The sequence below is a fragment of the Parambassis ranga genome, chromosome 1 (assembly GCF_900634625.1).
Source record: "Parambassis ranga chromosome 1, fParRan2.1, whole genome shotgun sequence".
NCBI classification, from domain to species: Eukaryota; Metazoa; Chordata; class Actinopteri; family Ambassidae; genus Parambassis; species Parambassis ranga.
Window position 1 is genome coordinate 20,947,676 of NC_041022.1, and position 20,206 is coordinate 20,967,881.

General features: G+C 40.4%; 1 protein-coding gene across 1 annotated transcript in view; it reads left to right on the top strand.

The window, feature by feature from the left end:
• cacna1ab (calcium channel, voltage-dependent, P/Q type, alpha 1A subunit, b) overlaps window positions 1–20,206 on the top strand; it is a 95,942-nt gene that overhangs the window by 16,690 nt on the left and 59,046 nt on the right. Inside the window, exons 2-3 of the mRNA XM_028413053.1 lie at window positions 9,834–9,939; window positions 10,030–10,169. Coding sequence (XP_028268854.1) covers window positions 9,834–9,939; window positions 10,030–10,169 — 246 coding nt within the window. The remainder of the gene's footprint in view (window positions 1–9,833; window positions 9,940–10,029; window positions 10,170–20,206) is intronic.

The window sequence follows — 20,206 nt, forward strand, 5'->3', positions numbered from 1 at the left end:
TGTGGCCAGGAGCTCAATATAAAGTAAAGGTTGAATATCTTGTATGTTTTTGGTCTGCATTCAGGCAGAATGCACTAAAGCTAAAAAGTCAAATATCAGCCTTCCTTTTGCTCATTGTTATGTCAGCATCATGTCTCATTCTGCTTTTCACACCATTGTACTTCCTCCTGTAGTGACACTGTGCTCAGCAGCAACAGTTCCCTAGGAAATCAATTACATTCAATCTCTGATATGCAATCGCAGCAGCTACAGCAACAAACGCTGAGCAAGGCTAATGTACTGCCATGTTATCTACAAATGTTTGCTAACTTAGCACAGGATCAGGAAATAAAGACCTGCTGCGTCTGTGAAACAGGCTGTAAAGTCTGCACATCACTAAAAATAAAAGGTGTTATCCAATGCAGGCAATGCGCAGTGGCAAAAAAAATGCACTGTGCCATTGATGCTATCATTGGACTGTCCACCATGGATTGAGTTCCTAATCAGTGTCAGTTCTCAATATGCACTGTAGTCCAACAGGTATTAGTAGAAGACAGTATTAAACAAAGTAGTCAAACTGCTGTCTCTGTATAACAGTGTTCGTTTTAAATGGGGTGACACCATTTTTTAAATGTATTTATAGTTTATTTGATAGGAACAGATATAATAAACATAGATTATCTTCACTAAATAATCCACTTAGTATCACAGTGTTTATAGCCAAAGGCTTATTCCTAACACCTGTCCCTAGATGGGCTTTTGACAGTAAGTTATTACCTTTAATGAATAATAAAAGTATAAAGATGTCTAGAAACCAATTAGCATTTTTTCCCTAAACCTAACAAAATAGTAACAGTAATATGCAGCCAACTCCAATCCTACTTTGATGCATATTTTGTGCAGCCTTATACTTTGGGATGAGGCTCCTCTGTTTGTAACCTTATGAGTCCACATTGCTGGATGTGAGAGTGTGTTTGAATGAGTTTTGCACTGGTGACCAATGCTGCTATTATGTTTTGATGTGGTGCTAAATCATCTGTTTAGTTACTTTAGGTATGATCTGCTCCGTCATGTTTTTCCTGCTGAAATATTCACTGCTGCCATTTAGACAATCCACTTATTTTCCTGCTGGAACCGACAGTTTAGCTGGTGGCTCAGTGAGCATGCTCAAGGCTCTCTCTCTCTCTCTCTCTCTCTCTCTCACACACACACACACACACACACATACTGCAGCTGTTTCAGCAGAACTAAAATGGAGATGGTACATGTTGTGTGTGTGTGTGTGTGTGTGAGCCTCTCCTTGTCTGCTGACAGTAACCTACTTTTATAGAGCCCACTCACTCAGAATGATAAAAATACTGCAATTCTCCCTCCTCCTTCTACTTCTCTCAGTCTATCTTTACTTCCATCTCCTCTTCTCCTCATCGCCTCATCACCCCACCCCCACCTCTGCCTCTTTTTCCATTCTGCGTCTCACCATCTTTTCACCTCTCTCCTCTTTATCTCCATCTTAATCCCTCTTTGCTTGCTCTTTATAGATCACTTCCCTTTTTCCTGCTGTTATCGCTTATTTTCCTATCCATCACTTCATCTCTGCTTTCCCCTCTTTCTATTTCTCTTCCAAGATCTCTTCTTTCTTCTTTCTTTCCTTACTCCCTATCTTATTCTTACTCTTGTGGTCGTGTTTATTTTTTACTCTCCTTCTTTACTCTCCCCACTCCTTCATTCACTTCTTCTTCATGCTGGTGATGAGGTGCTGATGCTGCAGCTGTCAGCCCGGCTCAGTAAAGGTGGCCTGATGGCCAGAGTCACAGAGAAAAGAAGGAAACAACAGATGGAAAGAAAGGATGAGTGGATTTTTTTTAAACGAGTGTTTCTAGATGTGATGTTTAATGATGATGGCTGGACACTACATCACAGCCAACATTGTAATTGGTGGCCAAGCAGAGAAGCTTTGAGGCAACCAGGGGGATTGGGATGTCTATGGCAGAGTTAGCAAAGTTATAACGTAAGACCAATTCTCAAACAACTGGTACTGTTAGAATCCTTGGATCAAGCCGATTCCAACACACCCTATGACATCATTTTTTTTCTTAGATTTTCTGACATTTTTCATTTTTTTTCAAAAGTGAAATTAAATATTCAGTGGTTGCATAGTTTTTTTTCAAATTTGTCACGAAATTTGGTACACGTCATTGATTAAACTACGGTCCACAAAGTCCACTACGGCTAATAAAATTTGATGGCGAACTTGTGAATCCTTGGACTGCTGAAGACCATCTCTCTGACTTAACTGTGTTACTGCAGCTACTTCAGCCTTGGCCACCTTATTGCTGCTTGCAGCTATATTATTCTATAGTGATTCATATAATTATTTTTTAAAAGAATTTAGTGTTCCTTATGGCTGAATGAGATGCTTCCTCTCCTGTAGGTTGCTTTACTGTTGTCCTAATTGGAATGGAAACATCAGTGGTGCTGCAACTCTGCCACCAGTGGTGATAAATAGGTGTGTTGTTTTTTTCAGTGTTGAATTCTTTTAAAGTTGCATTAAAGGAATCATTGGCATACAGTCCAGATGACAAAACAATTGCACATTTTGGATAGTCCTGAGGGCTATGTAGTTACATGCAATCAGATGGACTTAGGTGTAGATGCATACAGCAGCTGTTCTTGTGCATTAGGAGAGAACAGTAGCAATAGCAGTAAGCAAACAGTGCTGGATAAGTGTCTAATTTAAATCACCATGATACAGGTCTGTGATAACAAGTAACTGGTTTATGTAGCTTATACTGGAATGAAGACAGTACTGACTGTTTTATATGTGGGCATTTGTAATGGTGCATTTTAATTGTATGCTAAATTCTACTTTAAGTCCACAGTTTTATTTAACCCTTGTGCCCTCCTCCTTTTTACTACCCTCTGGACAAAAATGTACAGGCCATAAAAACTTATCATACATCAATATTTTTTTTCTGCTTTTTTCTCATAAATCACCTTAACTACTTCAGTACTACATAACACTACCAAACATTAGATCATATTCAGGATTTTAACCCTTTAAATGCCTGTTTTTTATTTATAAAAATGTCCATGCCCTAAAACTGCTATACAATTATCATACATCAATATTTTTTTCTGCTTTTTTTTCATAAATCACTTAAACAACTTCAGCCTTGCTCAAAACTACCAAACATTAAACCACTTTCAGGATTTTAACCCTTTAAATGCCAGTTTGCTTACCTCAATGATGAATTATTGATCACAAAACAACACAAAAACAACAAATATTTTTCATATAATAAATAGCAGGTGTATGGGACTTATGTAATAGCAGATACTCCCTCTGGACACCTTCGTGGACAAAAATGTCTCATTGACTTCCATTCAAACCACATTTTTTAAACCTGCTGTCGTACCAGTATAAAACCATTCAATCTGTATTATTAGCATTTCATTTTGAAGAAGAGGATTGATATTTGACATTTTGACTGTATTCCATCAGATTCCGCTGTTTTCCTAATGTAGGACATTCTATGAAATTCCTGTATTATTCCCAGTTATATTATGGCACCCTATGACCACAAGGGGGGCCAAGAATATTTTTTATGTGTTTGAAATAATTTTCAAATCTGTATCTGATTCAAATTTAAATCATAATCATCTGGGCTTTGAATGTGGCATGTGTGTGAACACACGTGTATGTTTTTGGCCACGAAGGTGTCCAGAGGGTGCAAAATGCATAAAGTGAGTATAAATGAAATAGTAACAGAAACAACACTGGATTTCAAACATTTGACTTGAAAGAAACAATCCTGCAAAAATTTCCCCTGCGGGGGACTAATAAAGGATTATCTTATCTTTTCATATCTTATAAAGACCACCAGCTGTAACTCAGCAAAAATGATCAGCAAATGAAAATAATTTTTGCAAAAATGTACAAAAAAGGCAGAGGAGGGCACAAGGGTTAATTTAGTATAGATTTGGACTAAAAAAATATAAATGAATAAATAAGCCCTTAGTCAACTACAATATTCAACTGCTGCTTGCAATTGGATCAGTAATATTACTCCATGATTATAATGTATTAACATAGAACACAGTGTTAGTCACTCAAATGCAGAAAAGCTTCAATGGGCAATGGGTCACTGAACAACGACACTAAGACAGATTTAAGAGAGACTGAAAAAGTAGCCCTTTTTTGTCCCCAGCAGTTATTAAATTTATAAGCCACCACATTTAATTATTCAGAAGATGGCTGGATTTTTAAAATAGCACAGGACTCCAGATGATGGCTGACCTACAAAAGGAGCTGCTCCAGCAAAGTTACCTGCTGGAGTTAAATTCACTTGGGACTGTTTCTTTTTAGGTTTATGTGTAAATTGCCTGTGAGAAGCTTTACATTGTTGCACATACTGACAGCCTGCTGTGCTTACATATCATACAGCTTTTGTTTGTTTTGTTTGTTTGTTTTTATCTGTGTCTCTGTATGCTCTGGAAACATTTTTTATAACAGATTTGTTTTAATTGCTGGACAAATGATTTGTTTTCCATGGCACTAATTAAGACACATCTAATGTTATCATGACATTGACTTAGAGAGAACAGATTCAGGATGAATCCACAGAGTTAACATCAATTTTAGTTAACCCTTTTGTGGCATTTTGTCATTTGAAAATGTGTGGTTCAGCAGTGCACGTGTGTGTGTGTGTGCATCTGCCACTCCCCACAGTGGAGTCTGTTTCCTTGAGTTGCATCATGGGAGATGCTGCAAGTGTTACAGTGTTTGTTTGTGAGTGTCTGTGAGTAGGTTGTGTACTTTTGTGAGTGTGTGTGTGTGTGTTTGTAACTTTTTGTGTGTAGTTTGTGTTCAGTTTGAAAATGGTGGAAACAATGGCAGCCCATGAAAAAACAACAGAGTGATGGATGGCTGTGTTTGTGTGTGAGAGTGTGAGAATGTATGCGGTTCTTATTGCTAGCCTGCAAAGTGGCACAGCAGATATTCTGGAAAAGCCAAAAGAGCTGGGGTCAGGGGAGAGAGGGAGAAACTCTCTCCCCCCTCCTGACCCCCTCCTCTCTCTTTTATCTTCACATGTCTATATATAGCGGTTCATGCAGGAGATGAGTGGAGCAGGATGGGAGGGAGGGGTGGGAGATGGAGGTAGAGGATGAAATGATGGAGAGAAGGCAAGATGGCTGGCTGGGAATAAATAAGAAGGAAAGGTGCAGACTGAGGTCTGAGGTGCATGACAGGAAGAAAGAGTGTTTAACCTGCTGAAACTGTCCATAGAGCAAAGAATTGGTGGTGGAGATGTACATTTAGGCATGTGACATGAAAATATAAATGTACACTGAAACATAATGGGTTTCATATGTAACTGTGACCATACATACATACTGGGAGTGAGACCTCTCAGGTTTATAAAAAGCTACGTAATGAGCTGTATATTACCAAGCTGACATCCAGACCACATTAAAACTCATACCCCCTAAGTGAAGGTAAAATTAAGAGGATATTGGAGTGTGTGTGGTTTCTCAGCTCTGCATGGTTGTGAAGGAGAGAGAGAGAGTGAGAGAGTGCTTGCGTCACTCCCATAAAGGAACTGACTCTTGCTGAGTCGAGTGCTACACAGTTTCATTTATTTGATAAAGCTTCATTTGGTGTGATTTAAAATCTCCCCCTCATCAGGCTCGGCTCCCCTAAAGCACAGCCTCAGCGCCACGCCAAAATGCCTCATCAGCTGAAAACATGCACACAAACACACTCGGGTGAACACACACACAGACAAGCAAACGGGTACACGAGGACATTTTTCACAGGATGACTTAGACGGAGGAATTTAAATAGGTGTGGGTGGTTTTTGTGGAGGTTTGGGGTTGTAGTGTGGGGACAGAGAAAGATTTTTTAACAGGGAGTGTATTGTCATCATGGATAAAGTTCTTTACCACAGTGGTGCAATAAAATCCTTAAATACATAAAAGTAAATCCATGACATTATAATTTACTGCTCTGTTTTGGGGTTAAAAGCATGAAGGCCTAGGACTTGTTGATATTGCAAATAAAGCTATTATACAGGAACATTGGGCAAAGCATAAAAAAAAAAGTTATACTACCTTCTTGTCAAGACTTCAGTACCTGTAAAGCACATTGATGGCAGCGCAGCAGATTCATACTGGTAGTTAATTCTGCTGATGTTATGTAGCTATGCGCTATGATATGGTAATGTGAAAGAGTGCGTGGACATCCCCTGGTTAACGAGACTTGTTGCCATGGTAGCTAAGAAAAATAGTGCAGAAGCTGCTTTGCAGGTGAAAGGAAAAAAAGGAATCTTAATATTGAAAATGGTATCACATAGTACAGAAACAACAGTCTTTTAAATCAAAGTTCTGTTTAAATATGTTATTTTAATTGTATCAGTGGTTGTTAAACATGTCCTCATAAAAAAAAGAAAGAAAACACAAACCACATGTGGTTGATAATTCATCCCTAGATACGTTGATGCTTACATAATTACAATGACTTTCAGCCCTCTCTGGAGGCAATACGGGTAACACTGGGGATATTAAAGCAACAATCTAGATATGGAAATACAAAATACGCACAAAGTGTTAGAATTCCTGAGGGGGCTTTTACAAAAAAAGTGTCCAGACGTACAGAAAACATCCCAACAAGCAGAAACTGAAGACAGAGGTCAGAGGCCCGGACTTCAGAGGGCTGAGAGATGTTGTAGCTCAGACCAAGATAATCCCAATTCCCCTGGACTAAAACTGATTCATTCCTTTATTTCAAGCCTTAGTTTATGACATTTCAACATCTCCTTGTGATATCCAGCCATTTTGAAATGTTGCTTGATCAGAAGCTCCCTCAGCTCTTTAAGCTTTATGTGTATGTTATGAAAGTATTTGTGTAATGCTCATGTCTGCTCATGTGTACATGTGTTTGTTCTGTGTGCATACACACCGTTGTTTGTGTATGTTGTTGACTTACAGTAGCTGCCTGCAGTGGGAAGAAGAGATAAAGAGCTCTCTGTGTGTGTGTGGCAGCGCAGGGTTTGTTTCTGGCCATCAGAAAGCCATTTTAATTAGCGAAGAGAGGAACACACACATTTTTTGCAGTGCTCACCAATAATACTGTTGCCAAAAATTCCTGCTCTCTAATTGCTTCCGATTCACCTAAACTTTGGGTTGATGTGGCAGACAGACGGAGAAAATAAGATAAATGAAGACGAGGCTGGAGAGACAGAGGAAAAAAAGGTTTAGGAAGAAAGAGCAGCTCAGTTTATGTTCGAAAAGTAGAAAAAGAAAACAAAATATAAAGAAGGGAACCAGAAAAAAAGGAATGGATAGAAAAGAGATAAAGATCTTAAAGAGATACGGAACGAGGCAGCTGGATTGTGAAGGAATGGGAGGAAATGAAACACACACACAGTGTTACCTCCTGCTTTCAGCAAGTTGTTAGGCCAGCAGAGTGTGTGTCTGCTGAATAATAGATGCTGTGGCAGGCTTGCATGTAGTCTGCTTCCACACACACACGCACACACAGCAACTGTGGGCTACAGACTGTAAGGTTAGAAAAAACAAACATGGAGTGCAATATTTGGTAATTAAGTGAATGATTTATATGAAACAGAATGTTAGAGCCACAAATAAACAAATAAACTAGATACTTACAATAGCTTATTTTCTACATCTTACTGCAGCTATTGATGACACAAATAAAAGATGAAGATGGACAAGTCCTAAAATTAGTGAAATTGACTTCCTGTACACAAATTATCTAAAGACACCAAAACTGTAATGCTGTTAAAATGTTTATTTCTGCTAAAAAGGACATTTTTTAACATGGTGTATTTTGCCAGCCTCATGTGGTCATTTAAGAACTGCAGTTCTTAAGGCTAAAGACACACCTCTTCTGTATGCATCCAAAGCATTGTTAGCTTTCTTTCTTCTTCTCCTACTTTCAGCTGTTCCCATCAGGTTGAAACGGCGAATCATCTGTTTCCACCTAACTCTATCCTCTGCTTCCTCTTCTCTCACACCAGCTAACTTCATGTCCTCTTTTAGCACCTCCATATGTCTCCTCTTTGGCTTTCCTCTTGACCTCTTGCCTTGCAGCTCCATTTCCAACATCCTTCTACCAATATGACCACTATCCCTCCTCTGCTGGCCCTCTTATATGCCCATTCTTAATCCTGTCCATCCTCTTCACTCCTGAAGAGAACCTCCACATCTTCATCTAAACCGTATCATGGCTGGTCTCACAACTGTCTGATACACCTTTCCTTTGATTCTTGACAGTCTTCTGTCACACAACACTCCTGACACTTTTCTACACCCACTCCAACCCGGACACACTTGCCTCTTCACCTCTTTTTCACACTTCCTTTCGCACTGGACTGTTAGCCCCATCCAACACACTGATAGTATTTATTGATACTAGAACTGGAACTGGTAAGTAAATTTAACAGTACATTTGTAGTCCAAAAACAGGCCTTCAAGGGTGTGCGAAACCACTTTCTTGAATTTTCCTACATTTCAGCATTTGTGGCTTTAATGGAATTTCTTTCTGCTCTTCACAGTCAAACTGCTCTGATAGAATACTTCACTTTCACAGATCTACATACTTTAACGCAAAACTGTTTATTGTGCCTTATGCAGAAAAATCTGAGGTTTTATTTCTGACTTCACTGGAGATGAGAGCTTCCCACCTTCATGACTCAGTACAAACATTACTTTTTTTGTAGACTAAGTAGCATTGCATTAGCACTGACTGAATGGGCTATCTGCAATCTGATGCATCATTTTGACAACACACTCAACAAAGTGCAGTGCCTAAGCCAGAAGTTTGCTCTGGAATGGTATCATAGTGTGTTTGGTTGCTTCGTTCCCGCTGCTGCATCTTCCACAAGTATAACTGTTCGTGTGTGCGTTGTATTTGCCAGCCTGCCTGTGCCGTGTAGTTCAGAGTTGTCTTGTTAGTGTGTACTCCCCAGACCGACCTGTCTGATCCTCTCACATCAACCAGCAGCCTCTTTTTCCTCTCTCACACACACACATGCAGAGGCCGACCTCCGGCCATAGTGTCAATGTCAACGTTGCATCTGGTAAACACGACAATAGACACGCACTCCTTCCACACACACACATACAGGCTAACAGGATAATGACTGGCCAATTAGGCACAGGCTTGATCTGTCTGGATGTATCCAGTCATCTTAGCCCCTCCAGCGGCCGTTGCTCAGGCATGGACACACATGCACTAAGCAAACACACACACACCACAACACATTGAAATACACTTGACTGGATGGAGCGCTGTGAAAAGCTGGCTGCTTCACCAGGCGACCCAAGCTCTGTGAGTCAGCCCATGAGTGTGTGTAGGAATTTAATTTTCACATGTAGTAGTAAACTGACAATATGAAATTTCATCCAATTATTTGGTATCTCTTTTCCTTTTTTTTCTTTTTTTTGCAAACCCTATCCTGGGTTTTAATCATTCAGCTAAATAAAGTTTAAAAACGCACTGTATTTCACCACATGTACACAGCCATGACACAGGGGGCTATATGCCGTGAAGTCAGCAGAAGTTCAAGTGGAGTATTTACACAGACTGTAAACAAACAGATGAGTCACTATGTGCTACACACAAAAACCACTCAGTTATTGGAGAGTTTGGCTTTAGAAAGACATGTGAACAGAGAAACCAGAGAGAGGTGTGTCACAGGTCAGACTGGACTTCTTAATGCAGATACATTATAATACAATTTTAAACAGTGTTATGTGTGAGTGATTGAAATGTAGAGTACTGTGGAAGTCTATGCAGCTTCTTTTGATGTTGACCTTAACTCCAGCTGTACTCCGTTTGAATGGATGATCCTCACCACCATCATTGCAAACTGCATTGTCCTGGCTCTGGAACAGCACCTTCCCGACGGAGACAAGACGCCTCTGTCTGAACGACTGGTAACACACCACTCACACACAGACCTACCAGTACACTTTGTTTAGTTTACACTATTTTAACAAGCTGACTGATTCTCCTCTCCTCTGCAGGAAGAGACAGAGCCCTACTTCATAGCCATCTTCTGTTTTGAGTCTGGGATAAAGATCCTAGCTCTGGGTTTTGCGTTACATAAAGGCTCCTACCTGAGGAACGGCTGGAACGTCATGGACTTTGTGGTCGTGCTCACTGGGTGAGTCCACAGAAACATTTCAGAACTTTGTTTTCAGTTCTTTGCATTAAATGCATCTTTTTTATTTGTGTGAATGTTTCCATGCTGATCATAGTGGAGTCAGGTTTAGGTCTGTGTGTCTGTCATGGATACTACTGTAGGATGTGTTTCCATGACTACCAGCTCCACTCCACACTGCTGGGTTAGCTGGGGCAATCAGACATCGAGTCTTTTGTTTTGTAAATTTATGTTAAAAATGTACTATTCACCCTATAACCTGGTGGAAACCATCACCAAACTGATACATGTACAACAACGTGTCTTTACTTGTGTGTGTCTGTGTCTCTTTGGTAGTGTCTTTTCCGATCTCAAACACAGACACAGCAGAGGTCTGGTTTTTCAAGGTGTGCGTGTGTGATCAGGGCCACCCCCCCACCCCCAGTCGCTATGCTCCTTTAATGAGGACACACACACACACACATACACACAAAGACTGGATCAGATCATCCCTGCAGGAAGCAGCAACCAGGGCAAAGTGAAATGTCACTTCTCCCAGAGAGGGGGGTGTGGGGGGGGGGGGGGGGGGGGGCAGGTTGGTTGTTATGGCAATAGCTGACAGAGGGGTGGCAGAGCTTCCGCCATCCCCCTCTATCTTCTCCTGCTCTTTCTCTGTTCAGTTTAAAAGTCAAACTATGAGCTTTCAGCTAAAACAATATTTTTTCTCTCTCTCAGATTGCAACAGCACATCTAACATATTTTGTTATACATCAAATGTCTGTGAAGACTCTCATTCACACAGATCATTTTATATCCAAACGTAAAAATTGAGGCAACTGGACAAAATGTTTGGCCTCAGCAAAACTGATGAAGCTACTCATGTTTTCAGAAAACTAAGCTGTGACCCCAGTTGCCTTGATTTAAAACTCTTAAAGGACCGAAAACAGCAAAGTGGTGGAGTACAAAGACTGAATTGGCTTAAGTCAATATATTATGCTTTCTGTTGCCCTGCCTTGCATAGATAGGTAGGTGTGCTGCATTGTTATACTGACATGACTTCACAGATATGCCAGCCATTCTGCAGTGAGTTTCCATTTACTGTGATGGCTGCATTTGATGTTGTGTTGATGCACATCTCTTGGGGCTTGGAGGTATTGATGTTGATTTGCGTAGCAGCTGCCATGTTTGCATTCTTTTATTCACCGGTAGAGGAAGGCAAACAGGACTGTACTGGAGAGTCCTCTTGTAGACTCTCTCTTCTACTTCGTACACAATTAACAAAGTATCGTAATGATACATGGTAACCCCCTAATGCACAACAATAAAGATGTATGATGGAAGATAGATGCAGTAGATATGTGCAGAGAGAGATGGCGGCAGGGGGAGCCTTCTCAGAGCCCTTTGCCAGAGTAGCACTAGAGTATTACTACAGCTAGATAACAGAGTGAGGAAAAAGAAGAAGGAGGTGGGAAAAGAAGACACGTGACAATGTCTCTCCATTCCCCTGGGCTCTGGATAACAGAACAGAAAGCGAAAGGGGGAATACAAGATGGGTTTGGCTGTTAAAGAAGGCGTGAGAAGGATGGAGAGCAGAGAGGAGTTTAGAACTGGAGGAGGAAGACCACTGGAAAGGAGGGAAGAGTGATGGCTGAGGGGACGGGGGAGGTGAGAGTGATGTATGGAGGATGAGAGAGAGAGGTTTGGAAGAGGAATGGGAGGAGGAGGGAAGGCAAAGATGGAGATGGAACGAAGGGGGAGGGGGAAGAGAGAGAGAGAGAGAGAGAGAGAGAGAGAGAGAGAGAGAGAGAGAGAGAGAGAGAGAGAGAGAGAGAGAGAGAGAGAGAGAGAGAGAGAGAGAGTGTGTGTAAGCGCTGCAGTAACCTGCTTTTCTCTGCTCCCTATGATCAATCACTCAGCACAGCCTATATAACACACTGCTGGTATCTTCTGGTGCATACACACACACACAGTATTTCTGTATTCAGATACTGTAAGTGTATACACTCTATTGCCAATTATAGTCATATTTCAAGCCTTCATGTATATTCATATGGAGCATTTTAAATTGAAAGGTCTTGGTATGAAGACCCACTGCAAGCAGCTGGCATATGTTTACCATGTTTTCTTGCTGTGTGTGTGTGCACATGTCTGCATCTGTGTTCATATAAACCTCTCAATGTGGGGACTGTACAGTATGTGATATTGGAATATTGGATGATTGTGGGCCTGTCTATTCATCTAGCCAGCACTTCAGCTAAAAGTACATGACAGGTCTGATCAATATAAGTTGTTGAAGCTAGTCATGTCTCTAATGGCGACCTCTGTCTCATCTAGCACTACCAAGTTTGTTTCCACATGTACACAGCCATGGCACAGAGGTTTGTATATGGTGTAAAATATCGAGTCAGCTGAAGTTCAAGTGGAGCTAAGAGTATTTACACAGATTGTAAACAAACAGATGAGCGCTACACACAAAAGAATAGCCACAAAGACGACTTGTTATGTTAGCAGTGAAAAAAAATAGATATACTTGTTTTTCTACTTTCTGTTCTACTTTCAAAGCCAAAAAAAACATTGTAGTCAGACAAATTATCCAATGCTGTGAACATGTGAAACATCCATCCCTCCATTATCTGAACCCACTTCGTCCTGCAGTGCAGGGTCACCAGTCCATCACAGGGCAACCTGCACAGACAAACAACCATTCACACTCACACACACCTATGGGCAATATAGAATCACCAATTAACCTAACAAGCACGTCTTTGGTATGTTAGAGGAAGCCGGAGTACCCGGAGAAAACCCACACAGGCACAGGGAAAAACCCGTGAAACATGAACACCAGAATTTATGGGTAGCTATTAAAATTACACGGTTCTGAAAATGATTGCATGTTTTGTTTAAACACACTTTTTCATAGCATGGAGTAATTCCTTGATGCACTTTTTTTTTCATCTGAACACCATGTTCCACTATATTTTTGGCTACTCCCAGGCTTTTATGTGTGATTTATAGAGACTCATGAGCACAGGAAGGCTCCACATATGTAAACTGGTGGTTTCAGTCACCTTGAAATCACTGATCGCTGCTTTCCTGATGAGGATTGGATAGATCAAAGATTTCTCATTACTCCTCAGATCTATAATGCATTTGCATGTAGCTTCCCACAAAGGTTTGTACGTGAATATTCTAAAAATGGCTCCCACAATCCTCAAAGGATGAACCTAGCCTTAGGAGGTTTTAACCAATTCTTAAGTGACACTCACCATCTTGGCAGAACTGGTACATCAAAGCTTGGTGGTAAAATGCATCCACTGAATGGGTTTAGTTCATGAATCCATACATTTTCTTAATTGAAGGATTTTCAATACACATTAGATTCCAGTACACCAACTCCACCCTGAGACAGAAACTGGTTTATCCCAAGGACAAAACTTCCAGGGAAAAAAGGGGCAAAATAGTTTATTCAGTTTAGTGCAGTTAGGAATGCTCTGATCTGTATATTGGTGAGACCAAACAACCACAACACAGAAGGATGTCACAGCACAGGAGAGCCACCTCCTCAGGACAGGACTCAGCAGTTCACCTATACCTTAAAGACAGCGGCCACTCCTTCGAGGATAAGAAAGTCCAAATTCTAGACAGAGAGGACAGATGGTTTGAAGGAGTCAAAGAAGCCATCTATGTGAAGTTGGAAAAACCCTCCCTCAGTTTCTGGGTTTCTGGTCGTTAATTGACTATTAACCAACAATAGGGATCTTAGTCATATGAGTTCCACCCACAGAGGTCCTAAGCACATAAAAACACAGATTCTCCCTCAGAACAGTAGCAGAACTGAAGAAGAATAGTGGTGAAACGTCTTCAAAACAAATCCTTGAGTCCAGTTGTCTTGATTAAACTCTTGGACATAAGTATGACCTGGATGAATAGTGAGTGTTTACAGACCTATCCATTACAGTAATTTGTTCAACATGTTCTTACAGTTAACAGTTAGTGGATGTTTATTGCCTTGTGTGTTAAACATCACCTTAAACAGGGTCAGTAAATAGTGAAAAGAAGCATCAAAGCTATATGTTTTAATGCAGGTTCTTTAAACTCAGCATTCTATAAATGATGCAGATGGCAGGGGCTGGAGTTAAAGGTACATGTGTGTTATAGTGAGTCATCTGAGTGACACAGCAAAAGTTCTTGGACTTTTAGCATAGTTTTGATCTTTTGGTGGTGTCAGCCTCTCTTCTTCACATTTTCTCTCCTTCATTGGTCTCTGGGAAAGTGTGTGAGCCTGTGCTGTGTGAGTCGTGACTTAGAAGGCTTGTACCACTGTGTTGTGAAGTGTGTGCATTTGCGTGTGTGCACGCACATGTGCTGACTTCATTCTTGGCAAACACACTGGAGAGAGAGATACTTGATGAGGACAAGAGTTAATGAGAGGAAGATAAAAGGAGAGGGGACACACACATACACACACATACACAAAAAGTGACTAGTGTATTTAGTATTCAGGGATGACAGTCCATTGATTTTTCTGTTCCATACTGTGACGTCACACAGTAATCTAATCATTTACAGTAGAGTCTGGGCCAGTCAGTCAATGAGAGGACACCACAGATGTCCCTATGACTCTACTAATGGATGATGGAGACGTTATAAAATAGACTTCTCTTGTTTCTTACTTTAAAGGAGAGCATTTTTCTATATATAGTTTTATTTGCATATGAACATATGTACATATGTACATGTACGCTTTATGTACGCTTTATATATATATATATATATATATATATATATATATATATATATATATATATAAAGCGTACATAAAGCGTACATGTACATATGTACATATGTTCATATGTACATATGTATATATATATATATATATTATACATTTTAATCCATCACCATGTGAAAATAATAATAATAATAATAATAATAATAGATTTTTTTTTCTACTAAAAAGGACTACAGAATAATGACAAACCAAGTATTGGTACCAGTTTGACCTATATTTTGGCTTTCTTAAAGGAGAGAAGGAACAAAGGTGAGACCCCAAAAAGTTTAGAGAAGCATTTCTCCCCATCTTTTTTTTTTTGTTTTTTTGTTTTTTTTGGGGGGGTGGCATCCTGAGCCACTGGTGTATCTGGCAAAGACGTTAGATAACATCAGAACTCAAGACAGATCGATTTAGGCCATCAGGGTTCAGACAAAACATATTTAGGCTGAAATGATACATCAGCTAACTTTGCTGAGAATCAAGTCACTCCAGCACAGCTAAATCAAAGATTGATCAAACATTAAGAAATGGTGTGCAGAGGTGCGACAGTGGGTGCAGTCCCTGCTGTGAGAAAATGCTCTATAAACACTGAGTCCAGCAGAGAGAGAGAGATGAGGTCTCTCACACACACACACACACACACACACACAGAGTGTGTAGTTGATTGAAAGTTGTCCTTTTGCCATCACTTCCATTATCATTATTGCTCTGCAGTCATTTACAGGCTCATCACTCTCCTATATGTTCTCTTATACCCTCCAACTCGGTGCCCTGCAGGTTATCTGCTGCATATGAACACTCACATAAAGGGTGTTGGGTTGTGCACGCTTTGTCACTCAGCTTTGGTCATTTGTTTGATAATAGAGCTCCTCTGATATAAAAAACTAATGGACAAGGAGGAGATGATTGACACAATGGAATGACGAGGGGCACCTTTTTTTTCCAGGTCAAATCATTGACATTGAGTTTAACCCAATGTTAGGGTGTTTTTACACTTGGTCCCTTCCACTTTTTGGTCCATTTAGGCCTGAGTTTGGTTCTTTTAAAAGGGACCAGGTGTGAAAACACCCATAGACAGGTGTTATTGCTTAAATGCCTAAGCAAACCTACAGTATTTGACTGTAAGTAGAAATAGACTCTTAACAGTGTCATGTAAAGTGTCTTTGCTGTCTTAAAAATGTAGTTTGCAGGTGTACTTTGAAGGTAGTTTGTGAGTCAGTGAGTTTGATAAATGATACACTTTTAATGTGGTCCGAGAACAAAACAGATTAACAAAACAGTGAAGTAGTTGACATGTCACTTTATACAAAATCATTTTTTGTTAAAAGCCCGCTTCACTGTGTGGTGCTTTGTGCTCACCCACACACTCTTGTGAACAGAAATAGAGTCACAGACAGAAACACACACCTACAGATGCACAGTGTGAGGGCAGCTGGGTGGTAAAGGTAAGACAGTCGTTTATGCTACCCACATGAACCATCATCTATCTTCATGAGGTGTCCTTTGGCATCCCTGGCCCTCATCAGATATTTGCAGACATAGGATCAATAAGTATCCTTCAGGAGGCATAACATCCCATGATTTAACACGGTTAAGTGTTCATATTTGGCCATCTCTTAATTCAGTGGCCTTCAGCGATCAAACTTCCAACTCTTTTTTATAAGGGCTGTGAACTGATAATCACACAATCCGGACACAATTTCCACTTTATTATTTATAATAAATGTTTGGAGAGTCAGTCATATTCTCTTTGCCTTTCACATTGAATGTACAATGTCCATGTATAAGCTACATATTGTGCACACAATTAGTCAATTATATGACCTGTCACATGTGCACCACACATAGAGAGGAATGACAGACTAACAAGGACACAGAAGTCCAGACGTGGTGTCCTTGTGAGGTCCAGGAGTCATGCTGGCAGGAGACGGAGGGACAGGTGGGCCAATCAGCCGGTCCGACGGAGAGAGAGAGAGAGAGAGAGAGAGAGAGGAGTGGAAAAACTGAGTGACGTTGGTGGGCAGGAGAGAAGAAACAGACACTTGTGATTAAAGGACTGAGGCATAAAAATCTGGGAATACATGATGCAGGCTGTAGAGGGCACCTCTGGTATACTTTATCTTTTTAAAATACTTGTTTTTAAATACTGCCAACTGATTACTGAAAAATACACTCGCTTCATTATTGCTTTAAAACCAGCTATCAATATGCTCTTAAGTTTGAAAAGTGTTCCAGTGTTTGCAGAAAAGCACATTCAGCAACTCTAGGCCACATAAATAAAGGTTAATAAAACTCATATTATAATAAAGTAAAAAAGGTCCATGAATGGAGTGAAATACACAGACTGATCCTCCTTACATGAAAAAAAAGAGAAGCAAAAATGGAGAGAAAGAAAGAAATAAAGGGAAAAGAGGAAAGATGGTGGGAATGGTGGGGGTGGAGGATGGGAGAGAGTCCATCAGCTGAGTGTTAGCACTCTGCTGAGATCAGCAATAACCAAGAGCGAGAAAATGAACAGAGGGAAAGAAAGAGGAAGGGGGGATGAGGATGGAGAGTGTGGTCAGAATCAGAGTACTTCTGCCAACGGAAGCTTCAAGAACCAGGAGAGGGGAAGAAAGCAGAGAGGAATGAAGAGAGAGGTGAAATGTTTTTGTGTGTTTGATGAAGTGTGAGGGAGGGGCTTTATGACATAAGAGGGAGACGCTCTAAACCCTGAGGTGATGCAACCATTACAGCTCCCCCTTGCCATCTACCTTCCTCTGACTCCTCTGCTGACCTCCCCTCCTCTCCAACCAAATGGACTCCCATCAGAGACTGGTGTGGTCCCGCCACTTAATGTCCAATCTGAGGAGAGGTGTGAGAGATTTGGAGAGCAACATTAACTGCTACAGTATACAGTAAAATCCAGAACAATGATGTAGACTGCAGCGTTGATACATTAATCATACCTTTGGTTCAACCTTATTATATTTATTTATTATTTTAGTCTCTACTGTACAAAGAGTCGGTCTGGTGTCTTTGAGTTGGATTTCCAGGGGGCAGTCCCAACAGATGCAGAATAAACTGCCTCTGGATGCATTTGGATAGACATATATCCTAATCAATGAGGGAAACAAATTGTGTGACATAGGCAGAGGGACAACCAAATTAATATCAGCAAAAGACATCTAAAATGATGTGCAGTGGAGCAGGTTTGTGAATGTTTTGCCAGAAGCAAATTAGATTTGTGTATCTGGCTAAGAAGGGAAAGGCTTCCAGACCGATTATACCGAGAGAACTGAAGTGAATGGGTATGGCTGGACAGGTTATAATTTTTTAACAGTATTTAGTGGAGAGACAGGGGATGGCAGCAAAGGGCACCACATTTTAATCCAGCTCTTTTTTAGATGTAAATTTAATAACTGGTTTGAGTCACAGACCTCTTCAGTGTCTAAGAGAATGTATTTATTTGGCAGTCACATAGTGCTGTGCAAGACATTTTAGGTATGCAATGATACCATGACAGAGCCCGGGAGCTCATGGGAGAACATGGACACAAGAGATTTCCAGGAGAACTATTGCTCTTTCAAAGTGGTCATATCAAATAATAGTTACTAATTATTATATTTGTTTTAATGTTTCTATCCTGTGTACAAAGTCAGCATAAAACACAGCATATGTGATAATTCTTTACGCTTCACCCTCAAATGTTTGCTCTTTTCCAGCAACATTTGTGTATTTATTACACTGCTTTCAAACATATTGTTTAAATCCTTTAACCATGTGTGTACGCTATCATCACATGTCTGAGTGTGTGTGTGTGTGTGTGTGTGTGTGTGTGTGTGTGTGTGTAAGCAGGGCGGGTGGAGGTGGGGTTGAGGGTTGAGGACTCAGTGGGAGACACTAAGGGGACAGGAGCTCACACTGTGATGACACATGGCACTCCTACACTATTTCCACAGCATGCACACATAAACCATGTGCACATGCATTCACACACACACACACAAGCACAGTGCACTACAGCTCATACACTAGTCACTAGCTGGAACATGTCCCAGTCTCTTGCATGTTGTCAGTGTGTGTTTGTACTATTTTTGCCAAAGATGCCACACAGTGAGAGCGTGCATTACACACGACACAGTTATTAGTGCACGCACAGTCTCTGTCAGACACACAGTGCATGTTTTATGTAAGTTCATTTTAAAACCTGCATGAGATGTGTATGAAAAACATCCAATTGTCAGCACTGCTTTATAGTAAAGTCTTTTTTTATCATAACCTGGTTCTCATTTCAGTTCAAAAACCAAAGACATGATGATGATTGTCAACATTTTAAAACCAGTTGACAAGCATCCAAACATATAAATTTGTAACTATATCTCCTCAGTGTTTCCTGCAGAGAGCCTCTGTATTTGTTCTTAAGGAGGGATAAACCAGGCGGGAGATTGTGACAGGTGTCCTCTCTTAAGCCCTTTTTCTCCCAGTCATCACCCTGTGGAGCTGCATATGTGAACTCCAATGTCACATTCAGTTGCATCAGACACCGGACTTTTATGTTTCCTCCCTTATATATTGTGTATTCTTTTTTTATATTGAGGATGTGTTCAAGTGCATGTTGATTTGATATAAATTCAAAAATCAGTCATCACTATAATGAGTCCTCATTTTCCTCACCTACAGCAATCAGAGTGTGTAAGAGTGTGTCGGGCACAGACTGTTTCCAGGTGTGAGCAGTGTTTGTAAAAAAAAAAAAAAAAAAAGAAACTCCTGGTTTTTAATTCTCTGGACATTGTCTGAAGTTCAGGTGTGATGACAGATTAGTTCACATTATCAAAAGAAGATTTACATTATCAGTTTTCTCCTTCCATCGGCCAGCTTACTTGCAATAACCTCGGTGTATTTACCCCCTCTCTCTCTATCTGCCTCTGCCCTGTCTCCCCTTACACATCACCTCTTCCAGCTGATGACCTCTAGGAGACACTACAGGTCCCGCCCCAGCCTTAAACATGCTTTTCCCTAAAGCCTACTGTTATGGTTTTTGTCTATTTATTTATCTCTATTTAATGTGGCATTAAATATTTACCGCCAGGTTGATATCTGACACTACTGAACTCCACTTGTCATGTGGTCCTTAAAGTTTATAGTGTAAAAAATATAAAACATTTGTATTGTGAACTCTAAATTGCAAAATTTAAAGGTAGTTAATGTATGACCTGCCATTCAACTGTATGCATTAAAGAGCAGGGAATTACTGTCAAAAATGGATTGTGGCATAACATCCTAGTCCTTCAGTACTGGTTTATCT